Here is a 15,845-nt window from a genome sequence, read left to right on the forward strand (position 1 = left end):
TTATATACCGGCCGATCATCTACACATTAGGTCTAGCAGTGTGGCTCTCCGGAGCCTCCACGCCTCCACCAGCGTGGATAACCGGTCCTTATCCTACCCATTAGGATAGGATCTACATTATCTTGAGATCATATTACCGACTGACACGGCGAATTTGTCCCTGCAACTGGCTACGTCTATATCATCTAGCCACGTTAGAGAGATGGGGGCTCTTGGCAGAACATATCCATTGTCCACCGTTACACTGCCACGGGCACCCAACACCCCGCTATTGTGCGAAGAGCAATTGCGAGGATACTCCGCGCGGGGATGAGTTTGTGGGGCTCTTAGTTCCCAACAACAAACTCACTTTGACCGCAATGGCCACCCCTCCCGTTTAAGCGTACTCGTACAAGCGGGCTTGTCACGGACTTAGAATGAGTGTTGCTTCAATTGAATCTTGTTCTTCTTCGCTACATTGATCCAACAATGGCTACCAAGAACCCGAATCCCCAACCTATCTTTGTTTTTGTCCCAGGTGCCTGGCATACCCCTGACACCTTTGACATTGTCCGTGATGTACTAGCCAAACGCGGGCATGACTCGGAGGCTGTTCCGAACGTTTCTGTTGGCGCGACGGATCCGTCGTTTGGCTTGTATGCTGATATCGCGCATACCAAGAGCGTGCTGCGGACTTTGGCTGAGCAGGGACGGCAGATTGTCGTGGTGAACCATTCTTATGGAGGGCTTGTTGGTGCAGGTGCGGTAGAGGGTCTTGGTTTCAAACAACGGGAACAGGCAGGTTTGTCTGGCGGTGTGATACAGGTGGTCTGGATGGCTGCCTTTGTGGCTTCGAAGGGAATGTCAATTGTTGATATGCTGGGTGGCAGTTATCTTCCCTGGATGTTGTTGAAGGTAAGAGACTGGCGTGACAGGTGATACCAGCGTGTTAGAGGGCTAATTTCATGACTGCCTCACCAGAACCCGGACGACGGGTACTGTTACTCTTCTCAAGAGGAGACGATGTTTTATCATGATATGACGCCCGAGGCTCAGAAGCAGGCGATCTCAAAACTCAAGCCTCATGCTAAGCCTGCCTTTTCTGAGAAGGTTGTTTATGAACCTTGGCATGATATGCCGTCTTTTTATCTGTTCTGTGATCAGGATCAGGCTGTTTCTCTGCAGCGTCAGGAGAGTCTTGCTCAGAAGTTGGGAAATCCGGGAACTTACAATGCGGATGGGTCGCATTCTGCTTTCTTGAGCGTGCCGGATCAAGTGGCAGATGGATTGGAACTTGCTTTGAAAGAGGGATTGGAAAAGAGAGCTTGAGAGATCTCTGACACATATCATTTTAAAGTACCCTTCACATACATGGAGATTAAGAACAAGGTATGGCGACTTGAACCATAATTAAGGTGTGGCTCCGGGAATGCATGGGACGAGGCTTATATCATCGAATAATTACGGGCTTAGTGCAGCCTTGCAGCTGTCCCATGCCAGGATGTAGTACTGTATTAAAATTTTAGGGGCAAGTTTGAAATTGAATGCAAATCTTTGAAATTGCTATATCCAAGCGTAATTTATATAAACATAAGGAGAAGATGATACTCGGGGTATTCGGGGTATTCTAACAGCATAATGGGCATCCTTGTACAATCTCCCATGTTCGAACGTGCCTTCGAAGAAAACAGACATCCAGGAAGTAAATTATTATTATACAAGAACTGCACTGTCCATGCTCCAAGAAATATGTTCAGAGAGAAAAGACAGATATATCCAGGTTGGAGGGGACCAGGTGCAGCAATTGCGTATGATCGGGGATCTTTTGAACCGCTTACTCGTGGGAGAGAGTCTTCTCATCAGAAGCAGCGGCGGGCAGGACAAGGTGGTCAATGTTGTCCTTCTGCATGGCCTCCATTCTCGGGCTGGTGCGCTCGAAGTACTTGTGAATGGAGCCGGAGAGAACACTCTCATCGACGTCGAAGATCTCAGTGCCGGACTCGGACTCGGTGGAGCGGGAGGCCTGAGCAGTCTCCCACTCACCGCGGAACTCCTCGACCTTCATCTTGTAGTCCAGGGCAGCATCGTAGTACTTGCCCTTGCCGGTCCAGCGCTCCCAGATGGACAAGTGCTTGGCGTGCACGGCAGGACCGTGGTAGTCTGCCTCGCGACCGGAGCGGAGGTATTGCCAGCGGCGCTCCTGCTCGCGGAGATCAAGACCGGTGGTATCGGGGAGGAACAGGTAGGTGACGAGGGCACCAAACAGACCGAACCAGGGCACAATGTAGAAGCGCTGCTGGGTGGTGGTGTAGGAGCTGACAATGGCGATGATCAGGGCACCAAGCTTACCAGCGGCAGCGGAGATACCGTGAGCAGTACCACGGATGGGGGTGGGGAAGACCTCAGCGGCGACCAGGAAGGTAATGCAGTTGGGACCGAACTGGTTGAAGAACGAAGACAGGAAGTACATGGCCTGGAAAGAGTGGATGTTCTCGGGCTGGGTGTAGTAGTCGTACTTGAAGCAAGGAATGACGAAGAGGATGAAGCACATCATGAAACCGATGATCTGAGCCCACTTGCGACCGTAGAGCTTGTTATCAACGGTCCACATGGCACCGTAGTAACCGGCCATCTCGACACCGACGTTGGCGAGGGTCCAGAGCCAGCTGGTCATGACAGTGTTGTCCTTGCTGATAACCTTGATGAAGTTGGACTGGAAGAGCTTGTTACCGTAGAAGAAGACATCGTTGGCGAACCATCCACCAGCGGTGGCAATGAGACGAGGAGTGAAGTACTTGAGGGTCAGCTTGAGCGACTGGGTGTCGTATCCAGTGACGGAAGACTTCTTCTTCTGGGCCTCGAGCTGCTTGCTAGCAGCGCGCATGTGGTAGGCACGGTAGTAGACGAGCCACAGAGTACCGGCGGCGGGGATAGCAAAGGAAACACGGTAGGTCCACTGGGTGGTAGTGGTGGAGAATCCAGTGGAGTGACCACCGTTGAAGATCAGCAGGAGCAGAATGAGGATGGCCTGGTTGAAGAACTGGCCCCAACCCTGCATGGTGAAGGCACCGACGACGGTACGACCACGGTGAAGACGATCCTGGGCGGTGGTGACCTTGCCGGATCCGTATCCGTTCTCCATACCAATGGTGGCAGTCATAGGGTACTCACCACCGACACCGATGGAGTAGAAGAACAGAGACCACATGTAACAGATAACCCAGCCGTTTTGGGTAACACCCCAAGAGGCAGTAAGCATGACCAGACCGACAAACATGATGACAGCATCCTGAATGAGACCCCAGCGACGACCGATACTATAATTCCTGTCAGCAAATTGTGCGCCAGAATCATTCCAATTGAGGATCTCTTACGCATCACCGAGGTAACCAACGAGAATCTGACCGATAATGATACCGACAATCTCCATGTAGCTGACGGCAGCGACCCAGTTGGCATTGCAAGTAGTGCCCTTCCAGCAATCCTTGTAAGACACGTCGAATAGACTGGTGACGTTACTGATGGAGAAAAGGACGTAACTAATCAAAATAGAATTGTCAGCTACTTGATTCCCCGCATTGTATATATTCTGGACTCGAGACTCACCCCTCCAGACCCAGACCAGCACCAGGCAAGACGAAGTTGCGGAAGTAGTGGGAGATGGGCGACAGAGGATCAGTCTTGATCATGTCCCAGAGCCAGGCGCTCTCCTTAGCCATCTCCTCGCGGTCCTGCTTCAGACAGAAGCCGACCCGCTCACCCACGGGCAGATCAGCCCAGTAGCGACCATCGGGGGTATAGCTGTCGGCGGGGCGGATGATCTCATCGAAGGCAGCCTTCTCATGGATCTCCATCTCCTCGAAGTGGTAGAGAACTTCCTTAGGGGCCTCCATTGTGAAATGGATGTCGAACCCAAATGGGTTAGAAGCAAGGGATTGCTAATAAGGGTGTTGGTTTGAAGGGAGAGAGCGACACGGAAGGAAAAAAAAGAAGGAGCAGATCACGGCATATTTATCTTAGAGAACGACGGGCGAAACCCGGGCGCGATGCAACGGGAAAAAAAGACCCAGCAGGGCGCTAGACAACGTGAACCACGAGGCGGAAGTCGAGCCAGGCCCAGGGGCCTATAGAATGCATGTACGCGAGCACGATTTCCGATGCAAGTGGAGACGGACAATCTCCCTTTCTGCACTAGTCCCCTGGGTCGATTGGATCCATTCGGGGACGTCTCGGGTGCACTGACCGAGTGTGGCATTGGAGGCACGCGAGTGGTTGAAACCCTCAACCCATGCAGCTAATCAATGTAGTCCCGGGGCGAAAATAATTGGAATAAAAAAAAACAACAGGAAAATAGAAAAAAAGAAAAAAATGATCCAATACCGAAGTGGCAATTCGATCCCTTCTAGAACAGAGAGCACGCGCATGTAATCTGAGACGAGCAGGAATGATTGAAGTCTGGGCTCGGCCCCCCCTTATGGAAACATGCGTGGAACGAGTGGGTTCGTTGCGCCCGTTAGGGGACCCTCCTTCGTCTTGGAACATCAGTTTACAATGCAATTATCGATTTTGATACTTGAGATCAACTTTATAACAGACAAGCAAAACACAAGAACACCAAGACTCGCGAAGGCGTAACTTGGCAGTATTGGCACCTGGGCATAGACAGACATGGCTTGCTCGCATGCGACACACGGGAGTCTGCAAACGTCGCAGCTCGTGTGTGCTAAAACGAAACTCTGTATACTTGTGGCGTCTGGCCAATCAGAGCCTCGGGTGCCACCCCGTGCTAGATTTCAACCTTATTTAAGACATCGACCCGCATATCTAATCTCGTCGCCCAATGAGAGCATCCAGATCACGCTCTGGGGGCCCACTTTTTCCCCGACTCACAATGCTCGCTCGAAGCACATGGGGTTCTGGAGTCCATTGACTGGAGTTGACCGCGCTGCCCGCATTCGGCTCCACTATTGGCCCATTCCATCCTCGGAGTCCCCGCCCCATCCACATCCACATCCTCGCCTACGGCTTGTTTACGCTTTTACGGCCTCCTCCGTCTGCCGCGCTAGCCATATGGCACGAGATCCGCTGATCCAGTGACATTGCCCGGTTGTCAACGTCAAAACCGGGAACGTGGGCCATGAGAGCTTCCATGGGGCCACCGGCATGCACACGACTTTCCTACACCGGCCCACGGTCTAGGCAAGATGGAACACACGAGCATATCAAAAAAAAACCCACCCGGCAGAGCTGACCCAGATTGGCTACGAAGAATGCGCACCATGGAGCTCTGAAGCTGCCTAGCCAAGAATATCTCAATCGCCGGAGCTAAGATTTGCCGCAATATCCAATATCCTCCCGATTATGCGATAGAGACCATTTGCCTGATATTGGATCGCCTAAATGTGGTCAATGCAACGCAAGATCACTAGTTCAGCCCCTTTGGAGGCGTAGGAGGCGTCTAACGCCCGTTAAACATGAACGCAGGTTCGCTACGCCTTGCAGTCCCCACCGTGTCATGCAGGAACGTGCTCCTAGATCGCCATATCGACTGGCCGATCCCTTGCCTTGTGACTGAACTGCCGGTCCCGACTTCCATAATCATTCTAGACGCTTTACTCCGTACTCCGGCTTCGGCCTGAGCCGATTGGACAACCTAGGTGCCAGTTGCCTCTTATTTCTCTCGCTTGTGATTCGATAGACGATTTTAGCCCGCTGGTCACTTTTCGATTTCCGCTTGCATATCGGATCGGCTTAGGGCATGCAGTCTTGCCAATAGTCGCCGCCACTTAATATCTTGCCTCTGGCCCGGAAATTTGAACCTTGAAATTCTTGAGCACGCTCCCAGTGCCTGAAACACGTGGCGGTCAACCGAGGCTGATGCGAGATTGTTTGGATAACCATTGTGAGGCACAAAACTGCCGATCTCAGGATTCCTCTTATGGATAAATCTAGATTTGACATAAACTATAATTATGTCACCCAGGTCGCTCATTTGAGGCAATGGGCCGAGTTAGGAAAGGGCTGTAGCATCCCTAGTTAGGTAATCTGATATTTACCCTAACTATGTCAACTATACGGACATTTTATGACATCACACGGCAATTGACACGAACTAACTACCCATACGTATTATATTAAATAAGTTTACGATCTAGATTTTTCTTGAATAAGCTCAAGGTTTGCTTGCATTCCTATTGTGAGGTATTCCTTTCAAGGTTTAGATGCCTGATACCTGAAGTCAGAGCCACATTTTTATTGGCAACTTCTTATTGGCGAAAATGCTCAAACAATCTTGGCATGCAATGAAATGCTTACGATAAATGTTACATGGCTTTTTATTTTTGTTGGATTCCGAGGCCACATCTGCGCAAGTTCGATGCTATAGGCTTCCAACATCACCTATGCTATCTATGACAATAGCCAGAACATTTCCAAGATTATTTTTCTCAATTCATTCAACGTAAAATAATGGTTTTTAGAATGGATGCACATTGGAGTCGTGTAGGTATCAAGTACTCTGCTTGAATAGGTTATTCAAGATGTGGGAAGTTAGGTCGAAGGATACATATATATAATCGAACCGTGGAAGTAGAGGTATTTAGGCTAAGGTATCATTCTATATCACAAACCCCCAAGGTTCAATATTGCCTTTCTCAAGTACAATCGGGAATTTGATTTTGTAATGGTTTCACAAATATATCTGAGGATATAGGAGCCTTGAAGGAGCCTCAAAATGTCCAATGGGAAATTCATATCTATAATTTAATCGCCCAATAGTCACTAGGTGTGCTGATCCATTTTGTTAGAGATGTGGGGGCATCTTGGCAGCAACGTGACCAATCAACTCTCCAAAATAACGACTCCCGCCGACTGCCGTTCATTTGTGGATCCGCGGGGGAGATGTTGTACCAGCGCAACTCAGCGTGTCTCTGCCATTCACATCAACGCAGATGATAAATTGCGGGGTTATCGCAGGAGGGGCTACAGAATGAAGCTGCCCAGTCTCCCCAATCAGCGCATCGCGAGGTGGTGTGATTCGTCATTTAAATCATGCCTCTGCCGCTTTGCAAATGTTCCATCCTTTCAACCGACTTTTCCCTACGCGGTTATAAACAAGGTCTTGGGAATCCCCAATCCCTTTCTCCAGACCGTTTCTCTTTTTGTTCGATCAATCGACAGAGCCCATAGTTTTCAACCAGTAGCACCATGGCCGACGCTCGCCCAAACATCGTCTTCATCATGGCCGATGACCATGCCTCCAAAGCCATCTCCTGCTATGGGGCCGGCATCAATCACACCCCTAATCTTGACCGCATAGCCAATGAGGGCATGAGATTCAATCACTGCTATGTCACCAACAGCATTTGCACCCCTTCTCGTGCTGCGATCTTGACAGGCACCCACAACCACGTAAATGGCGTCATGACCCTCGATTCCAAAATCAACAAACACCTGCCCAATGTAGCCAAGCACCTCCGAGTGGGTGGCTATCAAACCGCCATGATTGGGAAATGGCATCTGGGCGAAGGGGAAGCACATGAGCCCACAGGATTCGATTACTGGGAAGTTGTCCCCGGACAGGGCGAATATCACGATCCGCAGTTCATCGGACCTAATGGGACTGTGCGCGAAAAGGGGTACGCCACAGATATCATCACCAACAAGAGTATGAACTGGATGAAAGCTCGGGACACCAAGAGGCCCTTTTTCCTGATGTGTCACCACAAGGCACCCCACCGCAGTTGGGAATGCGATCCAAAGCACAAGGACTTGTACAAAAACCCTATCAAGGTGCCGGATACATTCACAGATGACTATAAGAACCGCGCAAAATCGGCTGCTGCTTCTAAAATGCGCGTGGCACAGGACTTGACCTACTTTGACCTTGGACTTGCACAGCCAGATGGACCTGCTCATATAGTCGGAGAGAAAATGGTCGATGAATGGTGGTCACAGGAGCGCAAGATTCCTGACCCTGAGGACGTGACAAAACTCAAATTGATCGATAAAGAAGATGGGACAGTCTTTATTTTTCAGACACGCCAGGAGCTCGCCGAGTTCAAGTTCCAGCGGTACATGCAGCGCTACCTGCGCACGATCCAAAGCGTCGACGATAACGTGGGTCGGATGCTAGACTACCTGGACACAGAGGGTCTTTCCGAGAATACTATCGTTATCTATACGTCCGACCAGGGATTCTTCCTTGGCGAACATGGCTGGTTCGATAAGCGCCTCGTCTACGAGAACAGTTTTAATATGCCCTTCCTCATCAAGTATCCGCGGGAAATCCCCGCTGGAAGTGTCTGCAACGATATTATTTGTAACGTGGACTTCGCACCGACGTGGCTAGATTTCGCGAAAGTGCGTCTACCCACGTATATGCAGGGTGTCAGTTTCAGACCGTTGCTACAGCAGAAGACCCCAGCAGATTGGCAACAGATTGCTTATCACCGATACTGGATGCACCGCGATATTATCCATGATGCGCACGCCCACTATGCCGTGAGAGATAAGCGGTATAAGCTTATCTATTGGTACAACGAGAGTTTAGGTATCGAGGGGGCTAGGCTGGGCGGTGAAGAGAAAGAGTGGGAATTGTTTGATTTAGACGAGGATCCGTTGGAACTGTTCAATTGCTACCACGATGAAAAGTATAGCGATGTGGTGAAACAAATGACCACCCTACTGGAACTGAAGATGGAGGAGATTGGAGATGAGCCTGTTCACCCACGGTGAGCTGGACTAACACCAAGACTGGTACCTTGATCAAAGATTGTTTGAATATGAGCTGTAGTTGAAATCCGACTAGCATACTTATCCATGATTACAATGATGTGGTGTAATCATCGACTCCCGCACAGAAGCTTCTGGGTTTCTCCATGTGACCGGTTCCTACAGCCACATGTCTAATAGTAGGTCTCAAAAAGGCACGAACACTAAAATGATTCATAGCGCCCCCCTGGGATACTCCTCCCTTTTCAAAAACAAGCGTGTCCAATGCATCCTTCAAACGGCTATCTTTTACCACCCCCTCTTTAACATCTCCACTCGAGTGAACCAATGACGAAAAGAACTTTGGTAGAACACCCTATGCCAGCAATAATGGTTTCAGCCAAACATCGGCAATGAAAGAATAAAATCGCATTGGTCCGAATCTCTGGCTTTCTAATTCTAATTCTAATTTAATATTTTTTCTATCTTTTTTTTTTTTTTTTTTTTTTTTTTTTTGTGACATGTACGCTTAGCTCTGGGGAAAAACTCTCCCGCTTATCGCTTATCGACCTGCGTAAAGGATCTAGACCTCTACATGACCGTTGATTGGTCACTTTAATCTCATCTGGAGCGAACTATAACAGGTTATTTGACCCTGCGGTCGCATGCAATGAAAAATTTATCTTTTATACCACAAAAGTCAAGCTCTATTATGGCTCCAAGCTCTATTGAAATGGCTCATTTGCATGAACAACCGGAAGGACTCACGAATGCGAATGCGAATGTGCAAATCGCCAAGACTATTAGCCTAGAAGATACCCCGCCAAATGGAGGTTACGCCTGGGTGTGCACATTCTGTGTGTTCATGATAATCATACACACCTGGGGCATAAACAGCGCCTGGGGTGTGATTCTCGATCACTTCATCACTAATTCCACCTTTCCGAAGGGGACCCGAATCGATTATGCATTTATCGGAGGCTTGTCCATTTCCCAAGCGCTTCTCACCGGGCCGCTTGTGCATAAGGCACAAGGCGTCGTCGGGACAAGAGTACTTCTTTTACTGGGAACTCTTCTAGTTTCTGCTTCCATGCTTGGCGCTGCTTATGCACGCGAAATATGGCATCTCTTTCTCTCCCAAGGCATTTGTTTTGGGCTCGGAATGGGCCTTCTCTATATTCCCTCCATGTCGGTGTTGCCGCATTGGTTTTCGAGCCACAGAAGCCTTGCTATGGGCATCGCAGCGTCAGGTGCTGGTATTGGCGGCATTCTTTATAATCTTGCTACAAGTTACATCATTCAACACCTGGGATGGCGCACTGCGTACAAGGTTCTGGCTGGTTGCTCCTTGGGAGCCAATCTCGTGTCATCAATCCTCCTCAAAACACGAAAAGTTCAGCACAATCAGCAAGCTCACGCCCTTGATTCGCGCGACTTGAAGCGTCCCGAGGTTCTTTTCGTGATTTTCTGGGGATGGACAACCGAGTTTGGGTATATCGCCTTGTTCTATTCGTTACCCAACTATGCCACCTCTATTGGCCTGACAGCCAAACAGGGATCTGTCGCTGGGGCTATGTTAAACGTGGGGATGACCATTGCCCGTCCGCTCGTTGGCTATGTCAGCGACAGATTTGGCAGGATCACTGTCCCTGCTATCCTGACAGCCACCTGTAGCGTGATATGCTTAGCCATTTGGATACCTGCAAGCTCCTATGCTGTCTTGCTCCTCTTTTCTCTTCTGTCCGGGATGGTTTGTGGCACTTTCTGGGCGACTATAACTCCCGTGTTGGCCGAGGTTGTTGGTCTAGGTCGCATGTCGCGCACTTTTGCCATCACTTGCCTGGCTTTGGTAATTCCCACCACTGTCGCTGAGCCAGTCGCCCTTAGTCTTGTCAAAGGCTCCGGGTATCTGCATACGCAGGTATTCGTCGGGTGTATGTTCCTTTTGGGATCTTGGGGCCTATGGACTCTGCGGTGCTGGAAGTGTTTCGACATTGAAAGGAAGGCCTCCTATGAGGGGGGACTCGGTGCTGGTAGATCATCCACATTTCTGGGATTTCTCAAATGGATGGGATTCCGAAAGTTGTTCATGACGGGTCGAGTATGATTTCACCATTTTGATTATCTAGAGATTATATTAAATCGACCCCTACACTTCAAGATTTCACATACGATGAAGTGGAATAACATAAAAAGACCATCATGGCATGTCCTCTCTTCAAATTACGTCCTTCCCAATGAGAATACATTCATCATTCGCTGTATCATCGCAGACTACAAATATTCCCAAGTTTTTCTAGCTCTTCTCTTATTCCTCCCTTCTTCACCAATTCCTTTCCCAGCAAATTGACACCTTCGACCTTTTCTTCTTCTTTTTTCCACCTTCCTTTCTTATACAGCCTTTTCATATAAATGAAAATATCTCATTGCTTCATTCATTCTCTTTGGGCTTGCATAGATTGAACTACCTCGAACTATTATCTAAATACGATGTATACCTCGATGCTTCACCGCTATATTATGCCGGACAATAACAAATAGCGGTGAGATGGACCCTGTCGTGCTGATCGATGCTTAACCCGGAGTCGATCTTCGTGTGTGCCGGTACTCTGTGCCTTTTTTCCTTTGCCCGAGTGCTCACTTCCAATTCAATTGCTTTACCCTTCCTCGCCCCGCAGATCGTTGAGGAGCGATCTTGGTTGGTTACAAGGGTCAAGCACCGCACTTCCGCCCCCGACCACACCCCGCGAACACTCGGCCCACTCCCGATGAAGTGTTCAAGCACCGAAAATGCCGAACGGAAAGAAAGGGACGGCGCCAGCCAAGCCGCGCAGGGATGTGCTGGCTTCACTACGCATGGCGTCATTGGAAGAGATCTCCCGAGCTTCTCTGCCTGCTGGTATGTTGCACGGATGATTAGCTGATAAGAACCAGACGTTGACAACCCACAGAGATCATGTCGTCGATTCTTGATTACCTTGGTCCGGTAGACCTTATTCGGGCAGCCAAGTCCTGCAAGCTCCTACACGAAATGGCGTACGACGATACTCGATGGGTACAACGACTAAAGCGAATTGGATGTTGGGATGAGTCGGATGCACGCAAACACGCGGAGCAGGTGTACGGAACTGTCGCCAACTTGGAAGTCGTCGAACAACATGAAATTGCTGAAGAGACGAGTGGTTTAGCTCCGACCATTGAAAATGCTCGGATTCCCGATTCCAAAGTCAATGCCATATCCGATGGCTTCGATAAGATCGAGCTCGGCAAGTCCGCCGCACAACTGGAAATTTTGGAAAACGAAGCGAGCGATCCTGATCTGGTCGTCTTGAAAAATGCCAGGTCAATCCGAGGTGAAGCTCGACAGGAGTATGGGAAAATCCATGCCGCACTAGGCCCCTTGTACGATGACATTGCGACATCCGGGCCTTCCACTGATAATCTGGTGTTTACAAAATACAAAGACCCCCAGCTTCAAGCAACCATGCTATCACAACTGATGGCTTTCGCAAAGAGTGACATGACTACGGGCTGGGAATGGCGAGAAAATCGTCTGGAAAGCGCGATATCCATGTTTGAAACCGCTGCATTAAACGAGTTCCGAAAAGGCTATGAGACAGATGATATTGATGGCCTCATGCGCAAGTACGCCCACATTCTGTACGCACTCAATGGTGGCCAATCGGCAGTCGACCTATTTATCCATCATAATCATTTGATGACTCGAAAGTCTGATCTTGGCACTTTGGCGGATTGCATAGATGGCGTTACTGGACGAGTGAAGATCCAACATACACAAAGCTTTTTTACACGCCTGAGTGTCGCTTATAATGAAGAAGTCACAATTATGAATCGCGCTTTCCCCCCTGAATTACAAGTCGCAATGGCTTTCATGGAGAAAGTTGGACAGGATGTTCTTTTCCCTTTTTTGACGGCCATTTTCGACGAATTGCATCGCACCAACAAGGAGTCCTACCTGACTGCTATATCCCTGACCTTTATCCAATGCATGAATTTGTCAGAGACCCTGTTGCCCATACGAAACTCTGGCGAGAATTTCGACCACTACCTAGACACTGTCGTGGCCAAGATTTACGAACCACATATCGACCTTTACCTAGCCGAGGAGCTGGACTTTTTCCGCAAGGGCTCCGAGGCCACGGTGAATGACTGGGATCGCCAGCTTTCGGAACAAGCCGCGTCGACAGAATCATTTTTGATGTCCAACGTCAACCGGCAAGCTGATAAGCGCGACTTCCTTACATCATTCAAAAAAGTGATCATGATGCCAGTCAATATCCTTCCTAGCTTTTCCAGCAACAAGGCCAGCGAGGAAACAAAAGTGGAAGGAAATACCGGTCCCGGGGCTTTAAAGAACTCCAATCGATTTTCTACTCTTTCCTCGCCCTCTCCCCTTCCAATCGAAGAAGCCCCAACAACAGAATTGGCAGCCAAAGCGCTGCTCATGAAGTCTAAGATGGAAGGCATTAGATCATTATTCAGTATTGAGATCGCACTGAACCTTGTTCATTCCGCCAAGTCCAGTCTTGAGAGGGCCGCTCAGTTTGTCAGATTAGGTGGTGAGTATGGCAAAGCAGCCAAGCATCAATGCCAGGCCATTTTTGTGGATCTGCTGCGTATTCTGGGCCAGCGCCATGTTATTGTCGGCTTTGATAAAGCCGTGGACCACCTATCGAACTACCGACCCCGCGAACAGGAGGAGCGAGACCAGTCCGGGGTTGAGCCCCTCGTCACCTTCCTGGAATTGGTGAATGTCGGTGATCTGATTTTACAGATGGTGGATGTATTTTACGAGCAAGAACTGATTGCTACGCGTCTCACCGACCGTCACGATTTCCTCGACCCCGCTGTGAAGGAGAAAAAGAAGTTTGAGCAGATGCTGGACGAGAGGGTCGCAGCTGGCCTGAACAAGGGAATTGACGTACTCATGGAGGAAGTGGACTACATTCTCGCTACGCGGCAGCTAGCCACCGATTTCAATCCAGAAGTCTCATCGGATCCTCACCGACAAACCATGGACGTGGGAGTCAGTGGCGTTGCGGCAGCTGTAGTGGACGTGGTGTCATCCCACACGCAGATGCTGGTAGGCAGCACCGACAAGAGCACATTGGATGTTTTCAATCAAGAAGTCGGACTGCGCCTGTTTACCGCATTGTGTAAACACCTCAAGCGTCAGCGGATCAGCACCGAGGGATCCTTAAAGCTGATCAGGTAAGACTTTCTCCATGCCCGCCCTACGATCCATGCTAACCGTTTATTTTTCAGCGACATGAACCACTACTTCAAGTTCATCCAGACCCTTCGGAACAACGAGCTTCTCTTATACTTCAAGGCCTTCCGCGAACTCGCACAGATCTACTTGATCGACCCGGCCCATGCCAAGGAACTAGCGACGATCATCGCCGACGCCGATCGGTTCCAAGGGATCTGGCGTGTGGAGGAAGTGTATGAGTTTGCGGAGCGCCGAGCGGACTGGTACCAGGTCAAGCGTGATGTGGAACGAGCGATGTACGGAATTGGATGTAGCGTGATGTAAACAATGACAGATACCCGGAATTGCATAGCGTGATTGGTTGTATAGAGTTCCTTGCATGAATGTCAATGCCCTGAAGTATATACGAATGACTTTCTACACCCAGTAATTACTTGCCTGTTTAGTTTCCCATGACTCTTTCATACTCAGTAGAGTACTCCATCTCCGACTCATCCGCGACGTAGCATCTGACGTCAACGGCGGCTACTGGAACACCACCCCCCGGCTGAAACAGCATCCTGACTTTCCGAGAACCAACAACCACACAATCCGCATGCAGGGTCAAACCAGCATTCAAACCAAAATAGAGCATGTGCCCCTGTAAGCCTGGATCTCAGGTACTTCTACATCTCCACAGCAACTGATCCATGGCCCAATGGTCGTTCGGAGATGTGACGCTGGGTTCTTCACGGGCGGAAACGATGTTTCTTTTTCTGCTTAGCGCTGGTCTACCGGCTGATAGGGGGATCTTGAATGTAATATATGCCCTGGTGACGCACCTGAAGAAAGGTTGTTCATTCACTCTTCTACTCTGACACACCTTTGCAGACTTGAAACGGAGCCCTTTGTTCTGATTCAGGCCAAAAAGTGAATTGAGTGCTTGGATGATGCGGTGATCGGGGGAGTACTTCGCTTTCCTTTTGGTTTCTTTTCTTCTTATATATAGGATTAGCTCATTATGATCACCACGAACACCCGTCGCTTATTGACCCGATGGCTTCTTTTGATGGGAAGCTTAGTTGTGGGGATTTCTGGGGAAGAAATGATTATCGTCACAGTCAAGACTACCGTCCAAGCAGCGAAGACTGTCTATGAGACGCCAACTATCCCCAGTCCGGCCTCCTATACCTCGCTTTCAGATTTCAAAGAAACCGTTCTGCAGGTCAGCAATGAATATCGCGGGATCCACGAAGCAGATGAGGTAGTATGGAATGAGACGCTGGTGAAATACGCTCAAAGTTGGGCGGAGACTTGCATCTGGAAACACTCGGTATGTACCTGTTTGCTTTGGTGCTGGAAGTTTGGTCTAATGCATTTACAGGATGGTCCCTATGGTGAAAACCTCGCATTCGGATACCCCAATGCTACTGCTGCGGTGGAAGCTTGGGGTGATGAGGGGAGATTGTACAATTTCAAAAAACCAACCGGGTTTACCGAGGCGACAGGCCACTTCACACAACTGGTGTGGAAGTCTACAGAAGAGGTGGGATGTGCGGCCGTGAACTGTGGATATACTGAGGACTTTTCTAAAGTGCGACGGGAGGGAGACGGCCTGGTTTCACGGACGGCTGCAGATGGTAGCTCGAGGGCGCAGGGCTGGTACGTTGTGTGTGAGTACACGCCGCCGGGTAATGTAGTGGGAGACCATGACGAATACTTCAAGAAGAATGTGTGGCCGAGCACTTCAAAGACAAAATCCAATGCATCAACCACCGGATCAACGTCCACAAATGGCACGGCATCTACGGCCACGAGTCAACCAAGTGGAGGTGCAAGTATGCAGAATAGCGTGGAATCCACGGTGGGAATGATGTTTCTAGCCCTTGGGGTGGTAGGGGCGGGGATGAGCCTGTACACATAACACATAAAAGAATAAGGA

At 49.5% G+C, this 15,845-nt stretch overlaps 6 protein-coding genes across 6 annotated transcripts; 5 read left to right on the forward strand and 1 right to left on the reverse strand.

Moving 5' to 3' along the window:
* Positions 1-468: 468 nt before the first annotated feature.
* Positions 469-1,308, forward strand: N7484_006633 (alpha/beta hydrolase; the record flags this gene model as incomplete). The annotated part of the gene is made up of 2 exons (XM_057117051.1): positions 469-894; positions 961-1,308. 2 exons carry the CDS (start codon positions 469-471, stop codon positions 1,306-1,308), a joined length of 774 nt encoding a protein of 257 aa, XP_056972934.1.
* Positions 1,309-1,813: 505 nt separating this feature from the next.
* On the reverse strand, positions 1,814-3,872 carry N7484_006634 (uncharacterized protein; the record flags this gene model as incomplete). The annotated part of the gene is made up of 3 exons (XM_057117052.1): positions 1,814-3,296; positions 3,354-3,518; positions 3,586-3,872. The coding sequence occupies 3 exons, from the start codon at positions 3,870-3,872 to the stop codon at positions 1,814-1,816; spliced, it is 1,935 nt and encodes a 644-aa protein (XP_056972935.1).
* A 3,313-nt stretch (positions 3,873-7,185) lies between these two features.
* N7484_006635 (sulfatase family protein) lies at positions 7,186-8,715 on the forward strand (the record flags this gene model as incomplete). Its single annotated transcript, XM_057117053.1, has 1 exon — positions 7,186-8,715. One exon carries the CDS (start codon positions 7,186-7,188, stop codon positions 8,713-8,715), a length of 1,530 nt encoding a protein of 509 aa, XP_056972936.1.
* A 688-nt stretch (positions 8,716-9,403) lies between these two features.
* On the forward strand, positions 9,404-10,798 carry N7484_006636 (MFS general substrate transporter; the record flags this gene model as incomplete). Its single annotated transcript, XM_057117054.1, has 1 exon — positions 9,404-10,798. The coding sequence occupies one exon, from the start codon at positions 9,404-9,406 to the stop codon at positions 10,796-10,798; it is 1,395 nt and encodes a 464-aa protein (XP_056972937.1).
* Positions 10,799-11,481: 683 nt separating this feature from the next.
* N7484_006637 (exocyst complex component Sec10 family protein) lies at positions 11,482-14,248 on the forward strand (the record flags this gene model as incomplete). The annotated part of the gene is made up of 3 exons (XM_057117055.1): positions 11,482-11,590; positions 11,643-13,923; positions 13,978-14,248. The coding sequence occupies 3 exons, from the start codon at positions 11,482-11,484 to the stop codon at positions 14,246-14,248; spliced, it is 2,661 nt and encodes an 886-aa protein (XP_056972938.1).
* Positions 14,249-14,924: 676 nt separating this feature from the next.
* N7484_006638 (putative extracellular SCP domain protein Pry1) lies at positions 14,925-15,827 on the forward strand (the record flags this gene model as incomplete). Its single annotated transcript, XM_057117056.1, has 2 exons — positions 14,925-15,236; positions 15,288-15,827. The coding sequence occupies 2 exons, from the start codon at positions 14,925-14,927 to the stop codon at positions 15,825-15,827; spliced, it is 852 nt and encodes a 283-aa protein (XP_056972939.1).
* Between the last annotated feature and the right edge of the window lie 18 nt (positions 15,828-15,845).

This window comes from Penicillium longicatenatum, assembly GCF_028827895.1.
Source record: "Penicillium longicatenatum strain IBT 33135 chromosome Unknown contig_3_segment0_segment0, whole genome shotgun sequence".
NCBI lineage: Eukaryota > Fungi > Ascomycota > Eurotiomycetes > Eurotiales > Aspergillaceae > Penicillium > Penicillium longicatenatum.